Raw genomic sequence first — 26344 nt, 5'->3', positions numbered from 1 at the left:
ACCGGACCATGCAGGCGCACTGGAGCTCTTGAGCACCGAGCCTGCCCAACCTTACCTGGTTGAATAGTCCCAGTCGCTCTGCCAGTGCGGCAAGGTGGAATAGCCCGCACTGGGCTATGCAGGCGAACCGGGGACACCGTGCGCAAGGCTGGTGCCATGTAAGCCGGCCCAAGGAGACGCACTGGGGACCAGATGCGTAGAGCCGGCTTCATGGCATTTGGCTCTACGCTCAATCTAGCCCGGCCGATACACGGAGCTGGAATATACCGCACCGGGCTATGCACCCGCACTGGGGACACTGTGCGCACCACTGCATAACACGGTGCCTGCCCGGTCTCTCTAGCCCCCGGTAAGCACAGGGAGTTTGCGCAGGTCTCCTACCTGGCATAGACATACTCCCTGTGAGCCCCCCAAGACATTTTTGGGGCTGACTCTCAGGCTTCCATCCGCGTCGCCGTGCTGCCTCCTCATACCTGCTCCTCTCAGCTTTCGCAGCCTCCAGTTCTTCTTTGGGGCGGCGATATTCTCCAGGCTGAGCCCAGGGTCCTTCACCGTCCAGTTCGTCCTCCCATGTCCAGTCCTTCTCTCGCTGCACCTTGGGGCAGCTACACTCCCTGGTTTAGCCCAGGGTCCTCTCCCGTCGAGGATTTCCTCCCAAGTCCAGAAATTCTTGTCGCGCTGCTCCTGCTGCTGCCTGTTACCACGCCACTTGGTCCTGTTGTGGTGGGTGATTCTGTAACGGCTTTCTTGTGGTGAAGGAGAGTCGGACCAAAATGCAGCGTTGTGATGATTCATGTTATTTTAATAAAGGAAAACCTATACATGAAAAAACTACCAAAATAATGAAAATGTGAAAACCGAAACAGTCCTATCTGGTGCAAACACAGAGACCGGAACAATCACCCACAAACACACAGTGAAACCCAGGCTACCTAAATATGGTTCCCAATCAGAGACAATGACTAACACCTGCCTCTGATTGAGAACCATATCAGGCCAGACATAGAAATAGACAAACATAGAATGCCCACTCAGCTCACACCCTGACCAACCAAAACATAGAAATATACAAAGTAAACTATGGTCAGGGTGTGACAATAAGTCTGTAACGTAACAAAATGTTGTAAGAGTGAAGGGGTCTGAATACTTTGTGAATGCACTGTAAGTCCCGTGTCATTATTTTATATTATATGATTTTACAGTAAGAAGAATACAACTCAACTTCGCCGAATAAATAAAAGAGGATATTCTTCATATTCAGGAGCAAGTCTGCATATGAAGTGGCTACCTTGAGCATAAAAGTGATCATTTGAAACATGTCCTATATGCTAGATTTAGAATTATTTGGCAACTTTAGTTGTGAATGAAATCAAAACATATATGGGCTGCATGATGCGACTGTAGGCTATTAATGATTTGAAAAGGTCACAAAAAAAGCTTGCACTATGTTCCTTGCCTCAGGCTGCAAACACAGTTCTCTTATCAAGTGATAATATTTTCACCCATCAGACTATTCTCAATTTAATATTGTCTTTATTGATACTGTATGTAGAAATGGGCAGGACATTCATATGCACTCGAATAGCGAATGGAGACCGCTTTCCTGCCAGATAGTTTTTCCATGCTGGGTAGGCTACTCATGTTATTTCACTACATGTATCAACCACTGTTTGAGGAGCATGGAGCCTCTCGCCATGCGACAGGTGATATTCCTCCCAAACTCTGTATGTCATGGGCTCTCCAACCCTGTTCCTGCAGCTACCGTGCGCTGAATTTGGGAAACCAAGTGAAATCTGTTCGGGAACATTGATAGTAACATGTTTTCATAAGGAAACATATACAATTCAACTGTTGACATCCCCTCTCTCTGCATGCTTGAGAAAGGAATGAAGGAGAGAGAGATGGAAACACATGGTGTTCAGATATTCTGTAGCTAAAGGTAATGTGTCATCCTGTATGAGAAAAAAAAACTATTACTAGGCTATTCAAAATCAAATACAAATTCACTATAAATGTAGGCTAACGCTTTAAGCAAGTTGGGTACTACCAATGCATGTCCAGAGGGCATTAGAGGAGATTACAATGACGGTCATGTGTGGCTCAGTTGGTAAAGCATGGTGCTTGCAATGCCAGGGTTGTGGGTTTGATTCCCATGAGGGACCAGCAGATGCTGGATAAGTGCGTCTGCTAAATGTCAAAAATATAAATGTATAGTGGTAATAAGGTCACTGCAACAACCCTAGGTGAGTCTAAGGCTTAAGAGGGTGTGAACGATGCTAAATGGGCATAAACAAAGAGCAGCACTGTAGCTGTTCAATGTGAAAGGTTATCTTTATTATACAACAATAGGCAATTTAATACTGTTAATGGTTTGCCTAGTGGGGGAAGTTTGTGAGAATGTTCAGAGAATCCATTTAGGCAATTTGGTGAAAGTATTCCTTAACGAAATATATGTTTCCCAAGGATTCATGTAGAGCAAAATGTTTGAATGCCTTTTTCTCCAAAATGGGATTACAAATGTATACATTTTTTAAGCAGCATTACTTCCCCAATTTCAAATTTTGGAACATAAGACTGAAGAGAGATGGGGACGGTCACATGGTGTTTAAGGAAACTCAGTGAGTATTCTATGCTACACTGGAATGATGCCACTACTATGGATGCTGCTAGGAACTGAATTGTGCTGTAAATTAACATAATGAATAAGCAGCAACATGCGCAATGACATGATTAAGCGTTGATGACAATTTCATGTGTGAATGATTTGTATTTAATCTGGGTCTGTATTTGGGCTCCTGAGTGGCGCAGCGGTCTAAGACAGTGCTAGAGGCGTCACTACAGACCCTGGTTCAATCCCGGGCTGTATCACAACTGGCCGTGATCGAGAGTCCCATAGTGCAGCGCACATTGACCCAGCGTCGTCCGGGTTAGGGGAGGGTTTGGCCGGGGTAGGCCGTCATTGTAAAATAAGATTTTGTTCTTAACTGACTTGCCTAGTTAAATAAAGGTAAAAAATAAAATAGGAATCATATAGTATCATTGATGTACAGGGCGGACCTGAGATGCTTCATGAACATGGCTCCAGGTCCTATGAACCTAACTATATAAAAAACATTGTCAATTCCAAAGAATACTCGGAATTTGATTTATCTCATTCAAATCAAAGATTAAAAGTTTGACTAGATGACTGTCTCATCTCATGTAGAAAACTTCAGAGTATGGTGATACTATGTGTGTGTGTGTGTCTTGCCTGTAAGTCCTGCTGCTGCTTGGACAGCATCTTCTGTAAGATGTCCACCTTCTGGCTGTGTACAGCGTTATTCTCCTCCTTAGGGACCAACCAAAGTAAAGAAAAACATAAATTATAAGACTGTTTGCTTCCGGACAGGACAGCGACAAGTGCAGCAGAGGGAGAGTGACAGATTTATGAAAAAATTGAGGAAACTAGTGAGAGAAGCGTGAGAATACAGATCCAGTTAGAAAGTGAAAGAGGTAGAGTGAGTAGGGGTGGGTGTAAGCTGAAGTGGGAAAGAGGACGGGGGGATGGGGACGGGTGAAGAAGGGAACTGTGGAGGCTGAGAGAGAGACAGAGACAGAGAGAAAGAACAAAAGAGACATCTGAAATGGCACCCTACTCTATATAGTGAAAAGGATGCCATTTCAGTTGCAGCCACAGAGCAAAGGTGGCCATCAGTCGTACCCAGAGGGACAGCGGGGAGATGATGTGGTCCTGGGGACTGGTGGAGGTGGAGCAGCGCTCCCCTGTTCCCCCCATTGTTCCCGGAGAGTGGGGTGAGGAGAGGGACGACGACAGGACCCCTGGGTCTCCACCCTCGCCTTCTGACAGGGGGACTTGGGCCAGTCCCGGGGGCCTCCCCAGCACTGTGAGGGCCACATAGGAGCCCGCTGACACAGAGAGACAAGAGAGTTTGGTTACATTTTAAGCAGGTCAAAATGCATTAAAGGCTACTACTTGTTAGCTTTAAGAAAGTGTGTCTCTTGAAGAGCCTGTGATTTTTCATGTCTATGAACAATTAGATATAAAACGGCAACTTTGACTTACATTTGATTAACTTTACGACTTCTACATGGTTTGAATGTGTTACTAAGCTCCCGTTAACCTGCAACAAAAACAGAACATCTGCTATATGTCACAACATCAATCAAAATGAAACACTTTCTATGGGAGGACTATGCATTCTGTCCCAGATTAGAAACCCCATATTAGTTAATGGGTACATTCAACAGGAGCAGGCGTACATAACTTATTTCCATGCCAAGAAACACCTTATTTCTTTCTAAATATTCATTCATTTTAAATTGACATTTTAGTAATTTAGCAGACTCTTATCCAGAGCGACTTATAGGGGCAATTAGGGTTAAGTGCTTTGCTCAAGATAACATCAACAGATGTTTCCCCTAGTTGGCTCAGAGATTCGAACCACCTATCTTTAGGGAAAATGGCCCAACCTGCAGCACTACCTGCCCATTCAAGTGTAAACATCCATACATCCAACATCCATGCATGACTAAGTGAAGATTTTACTTAAAGGGAAGCTGTACCTAAAGACTTCCATTCATTGCAGAAATGCTAATTAACAATGTCTCACAAAACTAACTTCAACTTTTTTAAACTGAACACAGAGACATAAAATTGTATCAATGAGTTAATCTGACTCTGGGTAAGTAGAAAAATGGCTTGATTGCCAAAGTCTCACACTATCTCATTACTAGAAAGTTGGGATTCCCCCACACAGACTAACAATTTATTTTCTGCACTGACACTACGCACAGCATGAAGGCATCCTGCCCTTTCCAATGACATTGGAATACATTGCCATGTTATGGTGTAGCTCCTCATCAACCCAGCAGGGGGCAGAGTGGGAAAGTATGCAGGGGGCCTAATCCATGACCCACAACCTACCTTTAGTACCCTGCAGGGTTCTCTTGTCTGAGGCGGGATGAAGTTGCCCCAACACACTGATCTTGGGTCAGTTTAGCATTTTCCCTACTATGGTTAAGTTTAGGGGATACTGATCCTAGATCTGTACCTAGGGGAAACTTCACCCTGATCGGTTTCTGTCTAAGAGACAGTGGCAGAATGAAGTTCCCCCTTCACACTGATCTAAGTTCGGTTTAGCATTTTGGTTGAAATGCGTAAGGTAAGATTTTGGAAAGATAACCCTTAGATCTAGGATCAGTTTATCTCGGACAATAATAAAATTGCGAAATTGCATCAGATGCTTAATTAAGTTCTGGGGGGAGACATGTTTGAAAATGTACTAGCGAAGTCTCCACCCCTCTAAACAAAAACTCTCAGCAAGTCTCGGGCAAGTCTATGGGCCAAATAGAACCTACGAAATTGTGATTTGTCCAAAATGATCAGACACGAAAAATCAGTGTACCCGAACAAAGTTCCTCGTTAGTCATCCCATCCCACAGTCTATTGACAGACGCTACTACATGCATCTTTCAATGAAAGATTAGTCTAAGGGTAATGTCTAGGAAGAGCGTAATGGGCCCCAGAGAGGGAATGAGCCTCACCTTGATGATCCTATCACCCGTCTGGACTCCCGCTCGCATGGCAGAGCCATCTGCAGAAGAAGACAGTACAGGACAGGACACGTAATGGGAATGAGAATGATATAAAAGGTTAGCGATATTACTGTATCCAACTGTATAATGACACATTCAGAGATAAATCCAATACATTGTATTGTTGCCTTGGATATCAAGACTATATGATGTAGAATATATATTAATATTCTGCTCCCAATCAAACATGTTGATCTAACGTCAAAGGTTTTACACCCCCAAGATATGCACTTACATTTTCTTAAAACATTATATATATTATACATACATTTTTATATGGGTGGCCCTAGTGGGAATCGAACCAGCTACCCTAGGGTTGCAAGCACCATGCTTTACCAATTAAAGGAATACTTCGAGATTATTGGCAATAAGGGCCGTTATCTACTTCCCCAGAGTCAGATGAACTTGTGGATACCATTTATGTCTCTGTGTCCAGAATGAAGGAAGTTAGCAATGCTAACTAGCATTAGTGCAATAGGTATCATCATCATTTCCTTGACTACAGCACAGGAAGGTGTAGATTAGAATAGGATGTAAAAGGCCTTACCCTCTTTGACCAGCTGCACAAATACAGGGTTGTCTCCGCTCACCGTCAGCCCAAAGCCGTTCTCATCTTTCTGAATGATCACACAACGCTGGACAAGCCCTACACAGACAGACAGAAGAGAAAGATATGGTGGGTTACTCACCATCACCACACAACACACGGGTTGGCACAGTGAGAGGAAACAAGGATGGCGATGTGGGACACGGTGTGCGTGACGGGGCATAATACGAACTGTGGGTGTCAAACTGTTTTCCTATACATAGGGCAATGTGTCTGCTTGGTGGCAGAGGTACTCTTTCAATAGCTCAGCTCTGTATTTATGGCTAGTAGTTTTTATAAAATGTTGACGAGGCCTGAGGAAAATGGCTTTTGAAGCTTCTATTGAGTGGCAGAAATTAATGATTGATACCTGTTTTCAAACACTTAATACACCCCAGTTATTATAGCACTCCACTCTCCTTCAAAAGCCTTTAACACATGGATGCATTTTGAAAAGTGCTTATTGTTGTTAAAGGGATAGTTCAACTAAATTGCATATTAGATATTTTTCCCTGAACTTGAAAGCAGTCTATGCACAAGGACAGAATAGCACAAATGTGTGGATTGCAGTCACTCGTTGTCCATAGACTGCTTTAAGGTAAGGAAACAAATATCGAAACAAATTTGCTGAACTATCCCTTTAATATCAGTATGATGCCAAGATAGGCTGTTATTAATAATGGCATAACACATGACCCTCTAAGAACCCAGTTTGACACTCATATGAGGACACGTTGTTTGGGGAACATTGGTATAAGTGACAACAACACCCCCTGTCATGTTTGCTTGAACACAGATTTTGAGTTGTTTGAGTTGCAAATAGAGACACACACAAGATCACACCAGTTCACAGGCAGGTCAGTTTCACTAACAGGTCAAACACAATGGTTCAGCCAAACCAATATCGTCATTATATACAGGGAGTGCATATTGTAAAAGTCAAATGAGAAAGCAGATTAAACTAGTAATCCAGGTTGCAGGAGGCACAGCAAGACATGTTGCAATGGCAAATAATGGCTAATGTTGCAACCCAACAACTTATTACTCAATGTATTGCTTTGGTTTTGTTAAACTAGCCACTGACACTGACTGACACTGTACATATTTTTTTCTGCATAGAAAAGTATTGGGTGGACTGCCTAAGTTTTTTTTGTTTTCAGGGAAAAAATTGGATGGAAAATAGATTTCAGTGTAAATGTCATGCAGAAAATATAATGGACATATATATTCTTTAAATAATATAATCTTTGAGAACTAACAATCAAAACCCAGACAGACAGTCAGGGAGAATCTAAAATTTACAAAATGATGCATTCAGGAGTATTTTTGTCATGACATGGGGCCCCCACTGACTTTGTTATAATGTTTGAGGCACTCAGATTGCATAAGAACATGGTATAAGTCATGGCAAAAAGCGTAGAATTGCAGGAAATGTACTTTAAAACTGAAAATGTTCTCTCAGTCCCATGGAAAAATGTGTATGATTGCACGAAATTTGTTTTAAAACCGCAACATTTTATCTCCGCAGCCAAGAGGAGAACATCAAAAAATTTGGTGGGTGACCACGCCATTCGCAACGGCCCCCCACCTAAGCCCCCATTTGAACCAGAAAAACACTTGCTATAATAGCATTTTCTAGCCAAGAACCAAAGTAAATTCATGTCCCCCAGTTAGCATGTTTTAAATGTCATGCCCAAATCACATCAAAGTTATTGGGCTACACAATCCCTTTTAGATATGAGCTGGACATGAAATTGAAAGCGTGTTAACTGGGGGACATTGACATACATTGGTTTTTGGTTACAAAATGCTAACATTAACGGTTGGTGGCAGTAGCTAGCTTAATGACAGCAAAGCATGTAAATAAATAGGTAATTTGGCTGAACTGCCCCTTTAACATTTTAGAGTCAAATGTATTTTCAGGCCTAAATAGGAGTCTTCATACATTGACTTAAACAGGTGTATTTTTACCCCCCTCAAACGCTCCTGGTAGCGTTCCTTCCTCAACCCAAACATCTTCCTTCACGCTACTCTGGCCATGTAACACTAAAACATCCAAACACTGTGGGAAAGTTCACTGCCAGGGCAATAAAAGGCAAGGCTGAGTTTAATCAAAATAAAATAAACTGAGAACAAAGGAGGTGTAGGACTCGTGTTAGGGTGTGAGTGAATGACTGGGGGACACATGGCAGAAGGACTGGGGACTTCACCACAGAAAAACAGTCACCACACACTAACAGGGTATATCTCAATAGGGGGAGGGCAAAATGTCCACTTCTACTTGCATCCCTTATTTTGCACTGAACTTAATAACAGATTGGATAAGTGATAGGTGAAATATGAAAAAAAGCCTAGTCCTGGTGAATCTGGCTTTCACCTGTCCACTGGCCAGTTACCACATGCCAGATGAAGGAAATGACAGGAAAAGGAAAGGAGGTCATTTAAAAGACTATTGAGACACAGCCGTTTAGACCATCTTACCACAGGACTCGGAGGAGATTCCCTCGGCTACTACACAGCCAGTCTGCTGCACATGCACGTCTAGTACAACACGTCAGACAGTACACATGGTAAAGTAACACAACCAGGACACACAGAGGGGAAAAAAACACCAAAAGCCAAGAAAATCAAAAAAGAAACATTGGGAGGTGAAAATAAACAATGACAGAAAAAAAGAGTGAAAGTCTTCTTCGCCAGTGTGACTGCACCTTAGTCTGAATTTTGTTGCAAATAGTAATTGTTTTTGATAACGCACCCTTGAAAAAAAAAAAAACTGAAATGGTAACTGAGGGTATGAATGTTAAAAAAGATGAGCAATATTCAAATGAATAATGATTCAGAGGAAGGCCTAAAATGGCGCTTATACAAAGAAAACGAAGGCATAAAGATAAACGTTTCTCAACCGTTTTTGTACCCATTTTTTCCTCCTTGCGGAACAGCTTACATTAAAACTAGCTGTGTATAACTGACCAGATTAGAGTCTCAGGGACCGTTCAGCAACATACCATGGACCGGAGGTTGAGAAACACTGATATATACTGTATATTGTTAGGCTTAAATGGCATGTTTCCATTATTCCCTAGACCTACAAGTAATATTCACAATACACTAACAACTTTCTGTGGTACCAGACCATACAGAACATCCTATGAGGGTATTTTTACATCAACAGCGAATCAAAGCATAATTACAATTCAGACCTGGAACCTTAGTGTAGTGGACACCATACCACTTCTCTGTTTATTCCAATTTCTCAGTGAGAAGAACAGTGTTCAAAGTGACAACGCCCAGTACTGAGGATACATTTACACTACAAACAGCTTTGACTAGGAAACATGCTGTCACCAGGGCATTGAATAGTCACTCCAAGAAAGTCTTTCACATAGTCTAGCAAGAGAGGGATTTTGGTGCTGCGTTTGTCTGTAGAGCAGACTACCTCATCACATGACTAGGGCTCAAAGTGCACTTTCAACCTCGAACTCCAGCAGCCGTGACTGTGTGTGTCTTTCATTCTCAGACTCCAGCAGCAGTGACGTGTGTACGAGTGTGCATGCATGTATTACTGTGACTGTGCGCGCGTGCGTGTGTGTGTGAGAGAATGCGTGTGTTTCATTTTGCTGCTGCTGGCATTTCCCCAGCCTAACAGAAGATAAGCATCAGCCTGGTGCTGCGTGTTTATCTGTCTGTCAGCTGGGGAGCCACGGCGCTCCCATTTCACCCCCCAGCCCAGACCAAACATTAGCTCCTAGTCTCCAGAGTGGAGCTTTAATACCAGGGTCATATTCATTAACAGTCTTGGACCCTAGGCAACACAAACCCTAGGCAAATGGTACATTGTGGGAAGCAATAAGAATCTTGTTTTTTGTTGCGAAACATTTTCAGTTGAAAAACGGTTTGCGACAGAAAACATCAAATGTACCTTTCTTATTGGACAAGGTAGTCCAACCCCGCTTCGGTTTGTTTTCTTCAGTTTGGTGTCTAGTGAATAGACATAGGTATTACACTGGCGCTACAGCAGCCACCTAGGCTACAGCATGTCACCGCATCACTTTCTCATGTTGAGACACTGCATAATTAACATTCCATTATCTAATGTGAGATAGTGAGAGAATTGGCGTGCTACCTACCGCAGGATCAATGACAATTTTACAGACCGAAAGGGGACGATAACAAATGATTGGATTCAGCATGCATTGATGTCAATGGGAGACTAAAGGCCTTAGTTAAATACAGGGACTCCGATAATATACAGGAACGATACATTTTAGTTTGAAACGATTCGGTGCAATTCGATTTGATTAGAGGAACGAATCAATGCGATTCGGTTTGATGCGATACGATTCAATGCACTAACATCTGTTGCATAAACACATTCATTTTCCATTCTGTTGCTGATGGAGCTCATGAGCTGGGCCTCTCTGACCTGGATCTGTCTGAGTTGACGTGTGTGTTTGTGTGTGTAAATGATATACACCCTCCTTATATTGAGTTGCATGCCCATTTGTCCTCAGAACAGCCTCAACTCATCGGGGCATGGACTCTACAAGGTGTCGAAAGCGTTCCACAGGGATGCTGGCCCGTGCTGACTCCAATGCTTCCCACAGTTGTGTAAAGTAGGCTGGATCACCTTTGGGTGGTGGACCATTCCTGATACACATGGGAAAATGTTGAAAAACCCAGCAGTTCTTACTACCATACCCCGTTCAAAGGCACACAAATATTGTCTTGCCCATTAACCCTCTGAATGGCTTTAAAATCCTTCTTTACCCTGTCTCATCCCCTTAATCTACACTGATTGAAGTGGATTTAACAGGTGACATCAATAAGGGATCAGAGCTTTCACCTGGTCCTTATATGTCATCGAAAGAGCAGGTGTTCCTAATGTTGAATGCACTAAGTGTATATGTCTATGTTGTATTTAGGTACCTGAGCTGAGAAAAAAGGTAAAGTGGGCATCTACCACTCCACTATCAGTTAGGGAGGGGGCATTGTTTGCTTTTATCCCTCCCCCTACAGCTTTCGAGGAACGGGACACGGACACTTACAAGAAAGCCCTCTACGACATCCGACAAGCCATCAAACATGGAAAAGGTCAATATCGGACTAAGATAGAATTCTACTACACCAGCTCTGAAGCTCGTCGGATGTGGCAGGGTTTTCAGACTATCATGGACTACAAAGGGAACCCCAGCTATGAGTTGCCCAGTAACGCAAACCTCCCAGACGAGCTGAATGCCTTCTATGCTGGCTTCGAGGCAAACAACTGTGATCGCTCTCTCCGTGGCTGATGTGATTCTCAGAGCATGCACACACCCTCTGGCAAATATCTACACAGACATTTTCAACATCTCCTTGTCCCAGTCTGTAATCTCCCAACATGTTTCAAGCAGACCACATGTGATCCTGGACCTTCTGAAGGCCGGCCCCAGGTGGTGACGATTGGTAACAATACATCTGCCACGCTGATCATCAACATGGGCCCCTCATGGGTGTGTGCTTAGTCTAGTCCTGTACTCCCTGTTCACCCATGACCATGTGGACACGCAGCACCATCAAGTTTTCTGATGTCACTACGGTGGTAGGTGATGAGACCGCCTACAGGGATGAAGTGAGAGGCCTGGCAGTGTGGTGACAGGACAACAACCTCTCCCTCAACTTCAGCAAGACAAAGGAGTTGATCGTGGACTACAGAAAGCGGAGGGACGAGCATGCGCCCATCCACATCGACGGCGCTGTAGTGGAGAAGGTCGAGAGCTTATTATTATTGTATTTTAACAGCTTTTTTCTCACCAAGTTCGTGATATCCAATACAGTATCGCTGCAACTCCCATACGGACTAGGAAAAGGCGAAGGTCGAGAGCCATGCATCCTCCGTAACACAATTCTGTCAAGCCGCACTGCTTATTGACACACTGTTCGCTTAACCCGGAAGCCAGCCGCACCGATGTCAGAGAGGAAACACTGTCCAACTGGTGACCGTTTCAACATGCATGCGCCCGGCCTACCATAGGAGTCGCTAGAGCGCGAAGGGACAAGGACATCCCGGCCGGACAAACCATTCCCCTAACCCGGACGACGCTGGGCCAAATTGTGCACCGCCTCATGGGTCTCCCGGTCGCGGCCGGCGGCGACACAGCCCGGGATCGAACTGGGATCTGTAGTGACGCCTCTAGCACTGCGATGCAGTGCCTTAGACCACACCGCCACTCGGGAGGCCCAGATCCTCATAAAGTTACAGCGGCACCATTGAGAGCATCTTGACTGGCTGCATCACCACTTGGTATGGGTTCTGCACCGCCCTCGATTGCAAGGCACTACAGAGGGTGTTGCAGACAGTCCAGTATATATCACTGGGGCTGAACTCCCTACCATCCAGAAACTGCATGCAGTGTCAGAGGAAGGCCTGGAATATTGGCACACTTACCAGTAGGGTCAAACTCCTGCAGAGGTGGGACTGTGTTTTTGTCACTCTTGGGTTTCTTGTCTGGGGGATGGTCCTTGCTGAGAATGCTAAGGGTCCTGGGTACACAAAAACACAGATGGCATGGTGAGTAACACACACACAGACAGACAGACACATACACAAACACAGGAAGAACAGACTCGACACATCGGTCTAGACACATGACAGCTATCATCCAGAAAGTGAGGTCAATACAGGCACTTTAAAGCTTGGACCGAGAGATTAAAAACAGCTTCTATCTCAAGGCCATCAGACAGTTAAATAGCCATCACTAGCCGGCCACCACCCAGTACCCTGTCCTGAACTTAGTCACTGTCACTAGCCGGCTACCAATCGGTTACTCATCCCTGCACCTTACAGGTGGCTGCTCTATGTACATAGACATGGAACACTGGTCACTTCAATAATGGAACACTGGTCACTAATAATGTTTACGTACTATACTCCAGACTCCGACATTGCGTGCCATAATATTTCTAAATTTCTTAATTCCATTCGAAACACATTAAGTGTAATCTTAATATGCTGAACAGAGTGTAAGGCGGTATGGGGTCCTAAAGCCTAATCACATTGGGATTAATCCACTCAAACACAGGGCTGCATCTAATAAGGTTCCATTATGGACACATACCAGGTGTCCCAACTCTTGGGGGCATATGATTTATAGTTATACGCAGATATTCATCTGGATGTCACGATTGCAGTCCTTCGTGATGGACAATGTGGACAAAGATTAACGAAACAACTTACCTGGCTGCTTTTTTGGGAACCCTGCAAAAACAAAGTTGAGAAAGGATTAAAAACTATAATACTACTCTTTGTCATTGGTGAAGTCCTGTTCTAATTCTATATTGTGATGCCTATTCAGATTTTCTAGACAGGATCATTTTCGCCAACTGTATGAAGACTCCTTGGGCCTGTAGAATTTTGACATTCGTGAGGTACAGAAATGTTAAGTCAAGCAACAACTGATTAAGCCTGTACCTGGACTAAAACATGTTCATTAGAGAATTTATTAAAAGTGTTTTCTTAATTCGCAACCACATGTGACTATATTCTGCAACTTTTTATTGCCATTGCATGCTACGTCAAGAATGTTACACAATGAACATACACTACCAGTCAAGTTTTGGAACACCTAGTCATTCAAGGGTTTTTCTTTATTTTTTACTATTTTCTAGATCGTTGAATAATAATAGTGAAGACATCAAAACTATAAAATAACACTTACGGAATCATGTAGTCACCAAAAAAGTGTTAAACAAATCTAAATAAATGTTATATTTGAGATTCTTCAAATAGCCACCCTTTGCCTTGATGACAGCTTTGCACACGCTTGGCATTCTCTCAACCAGCTTCATGAGGTAATCACCTGGAATGCATTTCAATTAATAGGTGTGCCTTCTTAGAAGTTCATTTGTGGAATTTCTTTCCTTCTTAATGTGTTTGATCCAATCAGTTGTGTTGTGACAAGATAGGGTTGGTATACAGAAGATAGCCCTATTTGGTAAAATACCAAGTCCATATTATGGCAAGAACAGCTCAAATAAGCCAAGAGAAACAACATTCCATCATTACTTTAAGACATGAAGGTCAGTCAATATGGAACATTTCAAGAACTTTCTTCAAGTACAGTCACAAAAACCATCAATTGCTATGACAAAACTGTCTCTCATGAGGACCGCCACAAGAATGAAAGACCCAGAGTTACCTCTGCTGCAGAGGATAAGTTCATTAGATTTACCAGCCTCAGAAATTGCAGCACAAATAAATGCTTCACAGAGTTCAAGTAACAAACACATCTCAACATCAACTGTTCAGAGGAGACTGTGTGAATCAGGCCTTCATGGTCGAATTGCTGCAAAGAAACCACTACTAAAGGACACCAATAAGAAGAGGAGACTTGCTTGGGCCAAAAAACACGAGCAATGGCTATTAGACCGGTGGAAATCAGTTCTTTAGTCCAAATTTGAGATTTATGGTTCTAACCGCCGTGTCTTTGTGAGACGCAGTGTTGGTGAACAGATGATCTCCGCATGTGTGGTTCCCACCGTAAAGCAATGAGAAGGTGTTGTGGTGTGGGGGTGATTTGCTGGTGACGCGAACTGTGATTTATTTAGAATTCAAGGCACACTTAATTATCATGGCTACCACAGCATTCGGCAGCAATATGCCATCGCATTTGGTTTGGGCTTAGTGGGACTATCATTTGTTTTTCAAAAAGGACAAAGTCCCAACACACCTCCAGGCTGTGTAAGAGGTATTTGACCAAGGAGAGTGATTGAGTGTGCTGCATCAGATGACCTGGCCTCCACAATCCCCCAACCAAATTGAGATGGTTTGGGATGAGTCGGACCGCAGAGTGAAGGAAAAGCAGCCAACAAGTGCTCAGAATATGTGGGAACTCCTTTAAGACTGTTGAAAAAGCATTCCAGGTGAAGCTGGTTGAGAGAATGCCAAGAGTGTGCAAAGCTGTCAAGGCAAAGGGTGGCTATTTGAAGAATGTGAAATATAAAATATATGTGTTTAACACTTTTTGGTTACTACATGTGTGTTATTTCATAGTTTTGATGTCTTCACTATTATTCAACAATGTAGAAAATAGTAAAAAAAGAAAGAAAAACCCTTGAGTAGGTGTTCAAAAACTTTTGACCGGTAGTGTACATTTTCAGAAACGATACGTATATACAGTAAATGTACAGTTCCGGGGAAACCAGGGCCTGTATTCATAAAGCACCTTAGAGTAGAACTGCTGATCCAGTATTAGGTCCCCCATGTTCAGCCTAGATCAGCCCTCCTACTCTGATGCACTTTATGAATACAAGCCCTTGTCTCCCTGGTCATCTGCATGTTTCTGTATACTTAGGTTTGTGTTTCTGGTAGTGATATCCTCAGTGAGCCACAGCCAGCTTCTAACCCCCCCCACACCTCTAAACCGACTTTGCCAAGTTGCCGCTGGTACTGCCCATAAGATGCTGCTAACAAGTAGAGTACACTATCATAGGAACATCTGTCATCCTCTGCTTACACAACACATGATCACAACCACCACCATAACTTAGGGGGACCAGAAATGACTTAAGACCAGACCCACTAATTAATTTCATAATCAAACGGGCGGTGGTGTGACGATGCCAACATAAGCCCCATGTCCTCAGGCACCTTCTGGCTCCCAGTTGTTCCACTGGCTGGCATATCAAACACGTAGATCCTTACCCTACCCTGATCCCTAAGTCTGACAGATAGAAGGATGGGAGTGATCTTCATATAAATAGCACAGGCCCCCCTCTCTCCCTCTCTCTACTCCTCCACATCCTTCCGCGGGTGGTTTTTGTTTTTGTTGCTGTTCCTTCTCTCAGACAATGGGGCCTGAACTTTGAACAATGGCGTTCACGTCAAAGCTAACTTACTACACTGCAGAATTGTGGGACAGATTCCCGGAAACAGAGGGGGCTTCTGGCAGGGCTTCTGGCAGGGCTCCCATTTCCTGTCCTGAATGTGGGCGGGTGGGGGACGAGAGGGGAGGAGAAGAGGAGGGGGAAAAGGGTAGTGGGTATCTTTAAGAGAAGGCAAGACCGGTAGGATTTGGAAAATCCTGTGCTAGTACCCAGACTACAGAGCTCGTACTTGAAGGTCTCTTTTGACAGAAAGAAATCACTCAGTCTAACCATGGACGAGATCCATAATATAACATTTACCGAATACACTGTGATACAACACTCCACCGCTACTGCCTTGAAACACCTCTTTATATTTTAAAAGTTACTTAATTCGACCAAATAGCGCCGTTTATAAAAGAAAATTAACATCATTCAATAAAAAATCTGACATCAAGCCAGTCATATTGAACCCCTGCCAAATAGAGAGACATGGGATTCAATACTATACTGTCTGAGAACAGGATGAGCTTTTAAACTGGTTCTCCTCTGATGTGCCCTGAGGAGATTAGGACGGGATAGGGGATATACTGTATGGGTGAGGAAAGACATCATGCACACTGGGTGGTGGCTAAGCAGCTAGCTGAGAAGGGGATTAAGCTGATATTTAGACCCTTAAATGCAGACTCATTCAAAATGGAGAAAGAGAGGCCTAATTGATACGTTGAAAGCCTGAGGGGAACAATGAATTTGTTATCGTGTTCAAGCTAACAAGGCTGATCAATGGAAAACAAATATCCAAGAGCAGGGAAATCGATTGCTAGCCTTTAACTATTATCCGTTAGCTTTAGCAGAAGGTTAGGTCCCACTGCAAGTAGCTTCTAATTTATGTAGTCTTGTTATAAAATCAATTCCTTTAAGGTAGGAACCATGAGTTTTTACTTACCTAAGTAACAACACAGTGTGGTCAAAGACTAAATAACTTAGTGAGAAAGGGAAAGGGCATTCTGTACCTAGTCAGTGGCAAAACGGAATGCATTCAATTGAAAAATATCCACCGCATTTAACCCAACCCCTCAATCACAGAGGTGCGGGGGACTGCCTTAATCAATGTCCACGTCATCGGCGCCCGGGGAGCAGTTGTTGCGAGGGTGAACTGCCAAACTATCAGTACAGCGTCAGTGTCAGCATTGATGGAGACAAACCGGGTAAATTCAATATGGATTTACCTCACTATATCACTATTGGATTAGCTGACGTTCCCTTGGTCGGTGAAACGGCCTCTCCCTCTGAAGGCCTCGCCATGACTCTTCTTTGACTTTGGTAGCTAACTCAGCCATCAATCGGTAAGTCTCCACTCCCTCTACTTTATATCTGTTGTTCTAGAGTAGTTTATATTGTTTTGTTCTAGACTAGTTGTTCTCTGGCTTAATACTAAGCTATGTCGACCATGGTGGTTTACATTATAGAGAATAGGCTGGCTTACCGCGTCCTCCATATTACGTCACAACCCGCAAATGTTTTTTCCGCCATGACTGTCATTTTTCGGAATTCTGATCAGTTTAATGAAAAAACAAAAAAAATAGGAAAGTGAGATGTCACTTTGCATTGGGACTTTTGATGCGTATTCTAATACAAATCCATGTTACATGTGGTTAAGTTTATGCTACCGAGCCTTTAAATTGAATCATCTTTATCAATATTCCATTTATGTTCTAGTTTAACAATAAAAGGCCAAGTTAACACCATCTAGAAAGAGACCACTCAGATATTGACAAGTATGTAGCGAAATAATTGAATGATCCTTCAATTTATTACAGTAAATACTACCCAAAAGCAAAATAAAAATGGGTAAATGAGCAAATATATAGCCTTGGCCGTGCAGCAATGGCTGCCTAAAGAACATTTTAAATGGCATGCAAAAATCATTAATCATGAGACACTGCATGTAAACAGTTCTGTGATTGTCACATCCCATTGCCTCTCTTGTGAAATGACTTGTCTATTTTTCCTATGACCAACGTCGTCAAAGACACTTATTACTACGACATGGAATATTTCAAATTGGAACTTGATCATAGCAACAACAATGCAAAAAAAGTGTGACAGCTAATGCTATGAAGGAATCATCTTGGCTTCACATCCTCTTTGATGTTACTGACCGATCCCAGTTTTGCACAAGTGAACAAGGTAGAGGGGGAAAAATGAAAACAGCACAAGAGTTCTACAGAGGGATGCACTCGAGGGTGTCCATTTTGTGCCAGTCCCATACGTAGAGGATTGAACACCATTCCTGTATGCCTCGAACATGACTACCTCACTACCTCACTCTTCATTGTAGTTCATCGCTAAAACTGTTACAACAACAAATGGTGTGCCGGAAAGTGCTCTCACTCAGTGGTGCCTGCTAAGCTAAATGAAGCTTCTTGGAAAGTGTGAGTAAGGTAACAGGTTTGCCCGGGATACCTGGCACGGGGACACTGTTGTTTAAGATTTCTAAGACTATCAGGTCTATGGAAGAGGTTCAAAACAACACAGAGAAGAGTGGGAAAGTGAGAAAGGGAAGCAGCACTGCAGCGGCAGGACTTGAAACAGTAGGTCTTTGGGATAAGACCTGATCCCTTTCGATGTAGACAAGCTAAAGGGCCAGAGAGGCTTAGGGGTCATTCCACTTCAAAAAGCACAAGAATGAGGACTTCGACACCCACCATCTCAAATTGTTCTGAACTTGTTTCTTTAGTTAGAAATAGATAAGATCAGCATTTCAGCAACATTATTTTGATGAAATATAATTTGATCTGAGAAATTAAGATAATTTATTGCAACCAAATTGGCCATTTTAATTTATAGGATTCATATAACATTAAATAAATATAGTACCTAACATTAGATTTGGACAAAATGTCACGAGTCCGACCGAGGGTGTTTCCTTTTCCCAGGCGGGTGGCGCTCGGCGGTCGTCGTCACCGGCCTATTAGCTGCCACTGATTGTTTTTCCTCCCCCTCCTTGTATGTTTAGTGGTAGCACCTGTGTAGGGTTAATTAGTTTGTCTTTATTAGACAGCCGGCCCGCCTGGTTGTTGTGCGGGATTATTTCTATGTAACCTTCGGCTCTGTTGTGTTTGGAACGTTACTTTTGTGAGCACCCTGTGGTGTGTTAAGCGCTATTAAAAGACGCACAGCATTGAAATCTCTGTTTCCTGCATTTGACTCCACACCCACGACACCCGGAGCATTACAGAATCCCGCACCTATCAAATTGAATGGAGTCAGCAGGAGCAGCAGCCAACCCTCTCCCATCGATGGAGGAACGGGTTCTCCACCACACCACCGTCCTCCATCGGATCGGATCCGCGATGGATCAAGTGATGGAGAGAATGGACCGATGGGAGAGGAGTGGTCTCCTCTCTCCACCTTCGGCACCCACGGTTCCGGACTCTCCATCTCCCGACTCCAGCACCCTCCGTCTGACGCTACCGAAGGCTTATGATGGAGCTGCGGCGGGTTGCCAGGGGTTTCTGCTTCAGCTGGAGCTATACCTGGCCACCATCAGACCCACTCCCTCAGGAGCAGAGAGGGTGAGTGTCCTCATCTCCTGCCTCACGGGTCGTGCTCTGGAGTGGGCGAACGCAGTCTGGAATGGCCCAGACTCAGCGGGAGCACTACCCAGAGTTTTCCCGCCGCTTCCGTGCCGTGTTTGATCACCCTCTAGACGGCCGAGCGGTGGGAGAACGACTATTTCATCTCAGGCAGGAGAGGAGGAGCGCCCAGGATTACGCGCTGGAGTTCCGGACCTTGGCAGCCGGATCTGGGTGGAACGACAGGGCCCTCATGGACCACTACAGGTGTAGTCTCCGAGAGGACGTCCGCCGGGAGTTAGCGTGTCGGGACACCACTCTGTCACTGGATCAGCTGATTGACATGTCCATTCGACTGGATAATCTGCTGGCTGCCCGCGGCGTTCAGAGAGGGTCCTGTGCATTCCACCACCCAGCCCCTCCGCTCCCATTCCGATGGAGTTGGGAGGGGCTGCGCCGAGGGGTACCGGAGGAGGAGGCCTTCCCTGCACCAACTGTGGTCGGAGAGGACACACGTCTGATCGGTGCTGGGGGTCCGTCTGGGAGTAGAGATGGCAGGCGGAACGCTTCTCGGTCACCCCAGGTGAGTCAGCATCAAACTCACCCAGAACCCCTTGTTGGCCACATGTTTGTCTTAACCTTTTTCCTTCACTTTTTCCCTCTTCCCAGCATAGGGCGCTAGTCGATTCAGGCGCAGCTGGGAACTTTATGGATCGCGGACTCGCCCTTAAGTTAGGGGTTCCGCTGGTGCCGATAGATTCTCCCTTCCCCGTGCACTCCCTAGATAGCCGGCCATTAGGGTCAGGGATGGTCAGGGAGACCACGGTCCCACTGGACATGGTGACGCAGGGGAATCATAGGGAGCGTATCAGTTTCTTTATTATTGATTCGCCTGCGTTTCCAGTGGTGCTGGGGACTCCCTGGTTGGCCCGGCACAATCCTAAAATTTCGTGGAGACAGGGGTTCTCCAGGGGTGGTCAGAGGAGTGTTCTGGAAGGTGTTTGGGAGTTTCCATCGGTGCCACGTCGGTGGAGAGTCCAGACCAGGGTTCCACGGTGTGCATTCCCCCCGAGTATGCCGATTTGGCAATCGCTTTCAGTAAAGTGAAAGCGACTAAATTACCACCTTATCGACCGGGAAGGGATTGTACGATAGATCTCCAGGTAGACGCTGCGCTTCCCAAGAGTCACGTGTACCCGCTGTCCCAGGAGGAGACGTTGGCAATGGAGACATATGTCACGGAGTCGCTGGGACAGGGGTACATTCGGCCCTCCATTTCACCCGTCTCCTCGAGTTTCTTTTTGTGAGGAAAAAGGAGGGAGGTTTGCGTCCGTGTATCGATTATAGAGGTCTAAACGCCATCACAGTGGGGTATAGTTACCCTCTACCTCTCATCGCTACGGCGGTGGAATCGTTCCACGGAGCGCAGTTCTTCACAAAACTGGATCTCAGGAGCGCGTATAGTCTGGTGCGTATTCGGAAGGGAGACGAGTGGAAAACCGCATTTAGTACTACATCAGGCCACTATGAGTACCTCGTCATGCCGTATGAGTTAAAAAATGCTCCAGCCGTTTTCAATCCTTTGTAGACGAGATTCTCAGGGACCTGTGCGGGCAGGGAGTGGTTGTTTATATCGATGACATTCTGATCTACTCGGCCACTCACACCGCGCATGTGTCTCTGGTGCGCAAAGTGCTTGGTAGACTGCTGGAGCATGACCTATACGTCAAGGCTGAGAAATGCGTGTTCTCTAAACGAGCCGTCTCTTTTCTGGGATATCGCATTTCCACCTCGGGGTAGTGATGGAGGGTGACCGCATTAGTGCCGTGCGTAATTGGCCGACTCCGACCACGGTAAAGGAGGTGCAGCGGTTTTTGGGTTTTGCCAACTACTACCGGAGGTTTATCCGGGGTTTTGGCCAGGTAGCGGCTCCCATTACCTCACTGCTGAAGGGGGGCCCGGTGCGTTTGCAGTGGTCAGCCGAGGCGGACGGAGCATTCAACAAGTTGAAGGCGCTGTTCACTGATGCGCCCGTGTTGGCGCATCCGGACCCCTCTCTAGCATTCATAGTGGAGGTGGACGCGTCCGAGGCTGGGGTGGGTGCCGTGCTATCACAGCGCTCGGGTACGCCACCAAAACTCTGCCCCTGCGCTTTCTTCTCAAGGAAGCTCAGCCCAGCGGAGCGTAACTATGATGTGGGGGACCGGGAGTTGCTAGCGGTGGTTAAGGCACTGAAGGTGTGGAGACACTGGCTTGAGGGGGCTAAGCACCCCTTTCTCATCTGGACCGACCACCAGAATCTGGAGTATATTCGGGCAGCTAGGAGACTTAACCCACGTCAGGCAAGGTGGGCCATCTTCTTCACCCGGTTCCGGTTTACTTTGTCTTATAGACCGGGCTCCCAGAACGTAAAGGCTGACGCACTGTCCCGCCTTTACGACACGGAGGATGGGTCCACCGAACCAACTCCCATCCTTCCCGCCTCAAAGTTGGTAGCCCCAGTGGTATGGGAGGTGGACTCGGACATCGAGCGGGCGTTACGGGCTGAACCCGCGCCTCCTCAGTGTCCAGCGGGCGAAGGTACGTGCCGCTTGGTGTTCGGGACAAACTGATTCGGTGGGCTCACGTCCTACCCTCCTCGGGTCACCCTGGGGTGACGAGGACAGTGGGGAGCCTTCGGGGGAGGTATTGGTGGCCTACGTTGGCTAAAGACGTTAAGGGTTATGTCTCCTCCTGTTCAGTGTGCGCTCAGAGTAAGGCTCCTAGGCACCTTCCTAGAGGGAAGCTACAACCCCTCCCCGTTCCACAGCGGCCATGGTCACATCTGTCCATAGATTTCCTGACCGATCTTCCGCCGTCTCAGGGGAACACCACGGTTCTAGTGATTGTGGATCGGTTCTCTAAGTCCTGCCGTCTCCTCCCGTTGCCCGGTATCCCTACAGCCCTACAGACTGCGGAGGCGTTATTCACCCATGTCTTTCGGCACTACGGGGTGCCGGAGGACATCGTTTCTGATCGGGGCCCCCAATTCACGTCTCGGGTATGGAGAGCGTTCATGGAACGCTTGGGGGTCTCCGTCAGCCTGACCTCCGGTTATCACCCCGAGAGTAATGGGCAGGTGGAGAGAGTGAACCAGGAGGTGGGTAGGTTTCTGCGGTCGTATTGCCAGGATCGGCCAGGGGAGTGGGCACGATACATTCCCTGGGCTGAAATGGCTCAGAACTCACTACGCCACTCCTCTACTAACGTGTCCCCTTTTCAGTGTGTGTTGGGGTACCAGCCGGTCCTGGCACCATGGCATCCGAGCCAGACCGAGGCTCCTGCGGTGGAGGAATGGGTACAGCGCTCCAAGGAGACCTGGAGGGCCGTCCAGGACTCTCTACGACAAGCGAGTGGACGGCAGAAGAGGAGTGCTGACCGCCACCGCAGTGAGGCCCCCGTGTTTGTACCGGGGGACAGGGTCTGGCTCTCGACCCGAAACCTACCTCTCCGCTTGCCCTGCCGGAAGCTGGGTCCGCAGTGTGTAGGGCCCTTTAAAGTCCTGAGGAGAATAAACGAGGTGTGTTATCGATTACAACTCCCTTCCTATTATCGTATTAACCCCTCGTTTCATGTGTCTCTCCTCAGGCCGGTGGTGGCTGGTCCCCTGCAGGACAGTGAGGTACCGGAGGTCCCTCCCCCCTCTGGACATCGAGGGGACCCCGGCGTACACGATCCGGGCCATTCTGGACTCAAGGCGCCGGGTGAGGGGCCTGCAGTACCTCGTGGACTGGGAGGGGTACGGTCCGGAGGAGAGGTGCTGGGTACCGGTGGGGGACATCTTGGATCCCTCCATGTTGAGGGATTTCCATCGCCTCCATCCGGATCACCCTGCACCTCGTCCTCCGGGGCGACCTCGAGGCCGGTGTCGGCGCGCTGCGGGAGCCGCACGTCAGGGGGGGGTACTGTCAGGAGTCCGACCGAGGGTGTTTCCTTTTCCCGGGCGGGTGGCGCTCGGCGGTCGTCGTCACCGGCCTATTAGCTGCCACTGATTGTTTTTCCTCCCCCTCCTTGTATGTTTAGTGGTAGCACCTGTGTAGGGTTAATTAGTTTGTCTTTATTAGACAGCCGGCCCGCCTGGTTGTTGTGCGGGATTATTTCTATGTAACCTTCGGCTCTGTTGTGTTTGGAACGTTACTTTTGTGAGCACCCTGTGGTGTGTTAAGCGCTATTAAAAGACGCACAGCATTGAAATCTCTGTTTCCTGCATTTGACTCCACACCCACGACACCCGGAGCATTACACAAAACTTCATCCTAACAATGAGTAAGACATGAGGAATAAAAAAAATAAAAAGTAAATAGCCACCCACGGACCCCACACCAAGCAAAACCCAACGGCCAGTATACAGTATTATTTCTCTATGTTTGACAAGTAGTATGAAGCTGCGGCTTGGAATATTATTTATTCATTCTATGTATTGTATTCTCTGTGAAGTTTTTTTTTTTCACTGTTCAGAGAAATTAGCCATTGAAGTCTCCTGCATTATCTCATTTTGAATTCTGTATTTTGCTCCCCTGTTTCGTACCTTTTTTACAGGGCTGTAACCCTTTATTTTGTAGTTTGCAAGTAAAGGCAATGAACATTGAAAAGCATGTGGATAATCCTCGTTAAGTTACCACAGGTAAAATGGTAAATGTCACTAATCACATAACAGAGATATTTCCTAATAATTGTATACAAATAAATACATAATGGTTTATAATGTTTGTCAGAACATTTTAGTCACTTTCCCATTTCTCCATCTAATTTTTGGGCTTCATATGAGAATTGTACCATAGGGATAGTCCTCTCAGAGAGCTGCCACTTGTTGGACTATTCAAGGAGAACTGGGTTGAAGCATTAGGTTGCTAAGAAAATGACAAACTAAATTGCTTTCACGGAGGACTGATATGTGAGAATAACCACACAGCTATTGGTTTTCTACCTAAAGTTGCAAAGAAAATGTTGTGATACATTTGATAAACACAAGAGACCTGAAAAATGGACAAAAGGCCAGTAGAAGGAAAAGGGCATCTAGTGGGCGAAACCTGGTAATTTCACTTAACCCCCTAATAGTGCTGAGCGATTAGTGCTTTTTGAAGTGGGTTCGGTTTCAGTTAGGGTTTTAGATAATCAGTTTTTGATTTTAGTTTTGATTTTAAACAATAAATGTATTATGTGGGTTGAATGCTTTAACAATACAACAATTCATGGTATTGACTGCCCATTACTATCACTTATTAGGGCTCTAACAACTTATTCACATTACTTTAAATATTTTGGTTGTGCATATTAGATATTTGTTTTTAGTATGACGATGACTTTGTAAGTTAATTAATACAAACTCAATAAAGCATCCTATATTCACATTACTTTAATAACACATTTCAGTTGTCGTGTATATTTGTAAAAAAAAATTAGATTACTTATTTCATTCCAAATCATCATCTCTGCTCAGGCAATAGCAGCCAGCCAGCCATCAATCTCTGTGCTCTCCAAAGAGTCATCCTATTCAGGCTTGTAGCCTAGCTGGTTAGCTGCCTGCTGTCTGACAGAATCACTATTTCAGTAGTTATTCAAAGTAGTGTAACAACCCTGGGTTTATAAGCGCGGAAACCGTCCCTGCCGCACGAGCATGCTTTTGCCGCACAGTCGATAGCGCGCCCGACCTCGGGCTCAAAGGTCAAGGGTTTGAGGCCTGCTCCCTGCCTGTTTCATTACATTGGTGTCAGAAGTGCTCCTTTACTATCCCCTAGAGTAGATTGACGCACCCGGACATCACACGGTGACGCTTTTTGAAATTTGAATGGCTCCCTGTGTGTTTATGCTAGAGACGTACCGTTTTGTGCAGTGGCAGTAGCTCAATCCCCTCATTCCACCGATTTAAAACTTGCCCCAATTCCATAACATGGGGCTTGTTAAAGCTGTGTTTTTCTACAAGAAAATCATCAGGAAATGGTCTGTAAAACCCAAACCTTTTCAGCTAAACTAATGAGTCACCACCATCAAAAGATAACTCCCATGAACTGTTTTACTCTATGACAAGTTTTACGGCAGTCGTCTGATCTCCGTTGTGGATGTCCTAATTTCGAAGGTGTCTTCTCACAAAGCCAACTGTCCAGACTAAACCGTTTGAACTACAAACCAATATTGAAAGGGCAGACTCTGACAAACATGAAGGTGTCGGTTGTTTTTGCTCTATGACTCACGGCTTCTGGGGAGTCATCTGAAGGTAACCCAGGCTGTAAAAATGGCACAACGTGCATGTGGGGTAAAATTGGCATGAATAAAGTGACCAAACATGGGTCTAAAAAATAAAATAAAGTTTTAGTTTTCTTAACTCTCTCAGATATAGAACAAACACTTCAAAACCTTATTTCTTGTGATGTATTATGATCTGTTTTGCCATGTACAAATGTGTTATTCAATAGTATTTCTATCGACTATAGCAGTAACCGCCAAATTAAATGTTTAATCAAATCATTTTTTCTGATATATTTTTTTATATTTACAAGGGTCCTAAAATTCTAAATCAAATGGCAAAATGATCCATTTTATGACCATCTTAAAACAATTATATACAGTTGGGCAAAAAAGTATTTAGTCAGCCACCAATTTTGCAAGTTCTCCCACTTAAAAAGATGAGAGAGGCCTGTAATTTTCATCATAGGTACACTTCAACTATGACAGACAAAATGAGAAAAAAAATCCAGAAAATCACATT

General features: G+C 45.2%; 1 protein-coding gene across 7 annotated transcripts in view; it reads right to left on the bottom strand.

The window, feature by feature from the left end:
* The window catches only part of LOC112258060 (rho guanine nucleotide exchange factor 12-like), a 149215-nt gene that overhangs the window by 62272 nt on the left and 60599 nt on the right, over positions 1-26344 (bottom strand). For 6 of the 7 annotated variants that reach the window (XM_042326969.1, XM_024432140.2, XM_024432138.2 and 3 more), the window contains 7 exons: positions 13395-13415; positions 12606-12700; positions 6143-6241; positions 5545-5594; positions 4064-4121; positions 3701-3906; positions 3251-3328 (listed from right to left, as the gene is read on the bottom strand). In XM_042326969.1, the coding sequence (XP_042182903.1) occupies positions 3251-3328; positions 3701-3906; positions 4064-4121; positions 5545-5594; positions 6143-6241; positions 12606-12700; positions 13395-13415 (607 nt within the window). The remainder of the gene's footprint in view (positions 1-3250; positions 3329-3700; positions 3907-4063; positions 4122-5544; positions 5595-6142; positions 6242-12605; positions 12701-13394; positions 13416-26344) is intronic. The other variant, XM_024432139.2, reaches the window with a different exon arrangement.

Source organism: Oncorhynchus tshawytscha, linkage group LG09, assembly GCF_018296145.1.
Source record: "Oncorhynchus tshawytscha isolate Ot180627B linkage group LG09, Otsh_v2.0, whole genome shotgun sequence".
NCBI lineage: Eukaryota > Metazoa > Chordata > Actinopteri > Salmoniformes > Salmonidae > Oncorhynchus > Oncorhynchus tshawytscha.
Note: the sequence above shows the minus strand (reverse complement) of the source record. Positions and strands in the feature narration are given on the sequence as shown.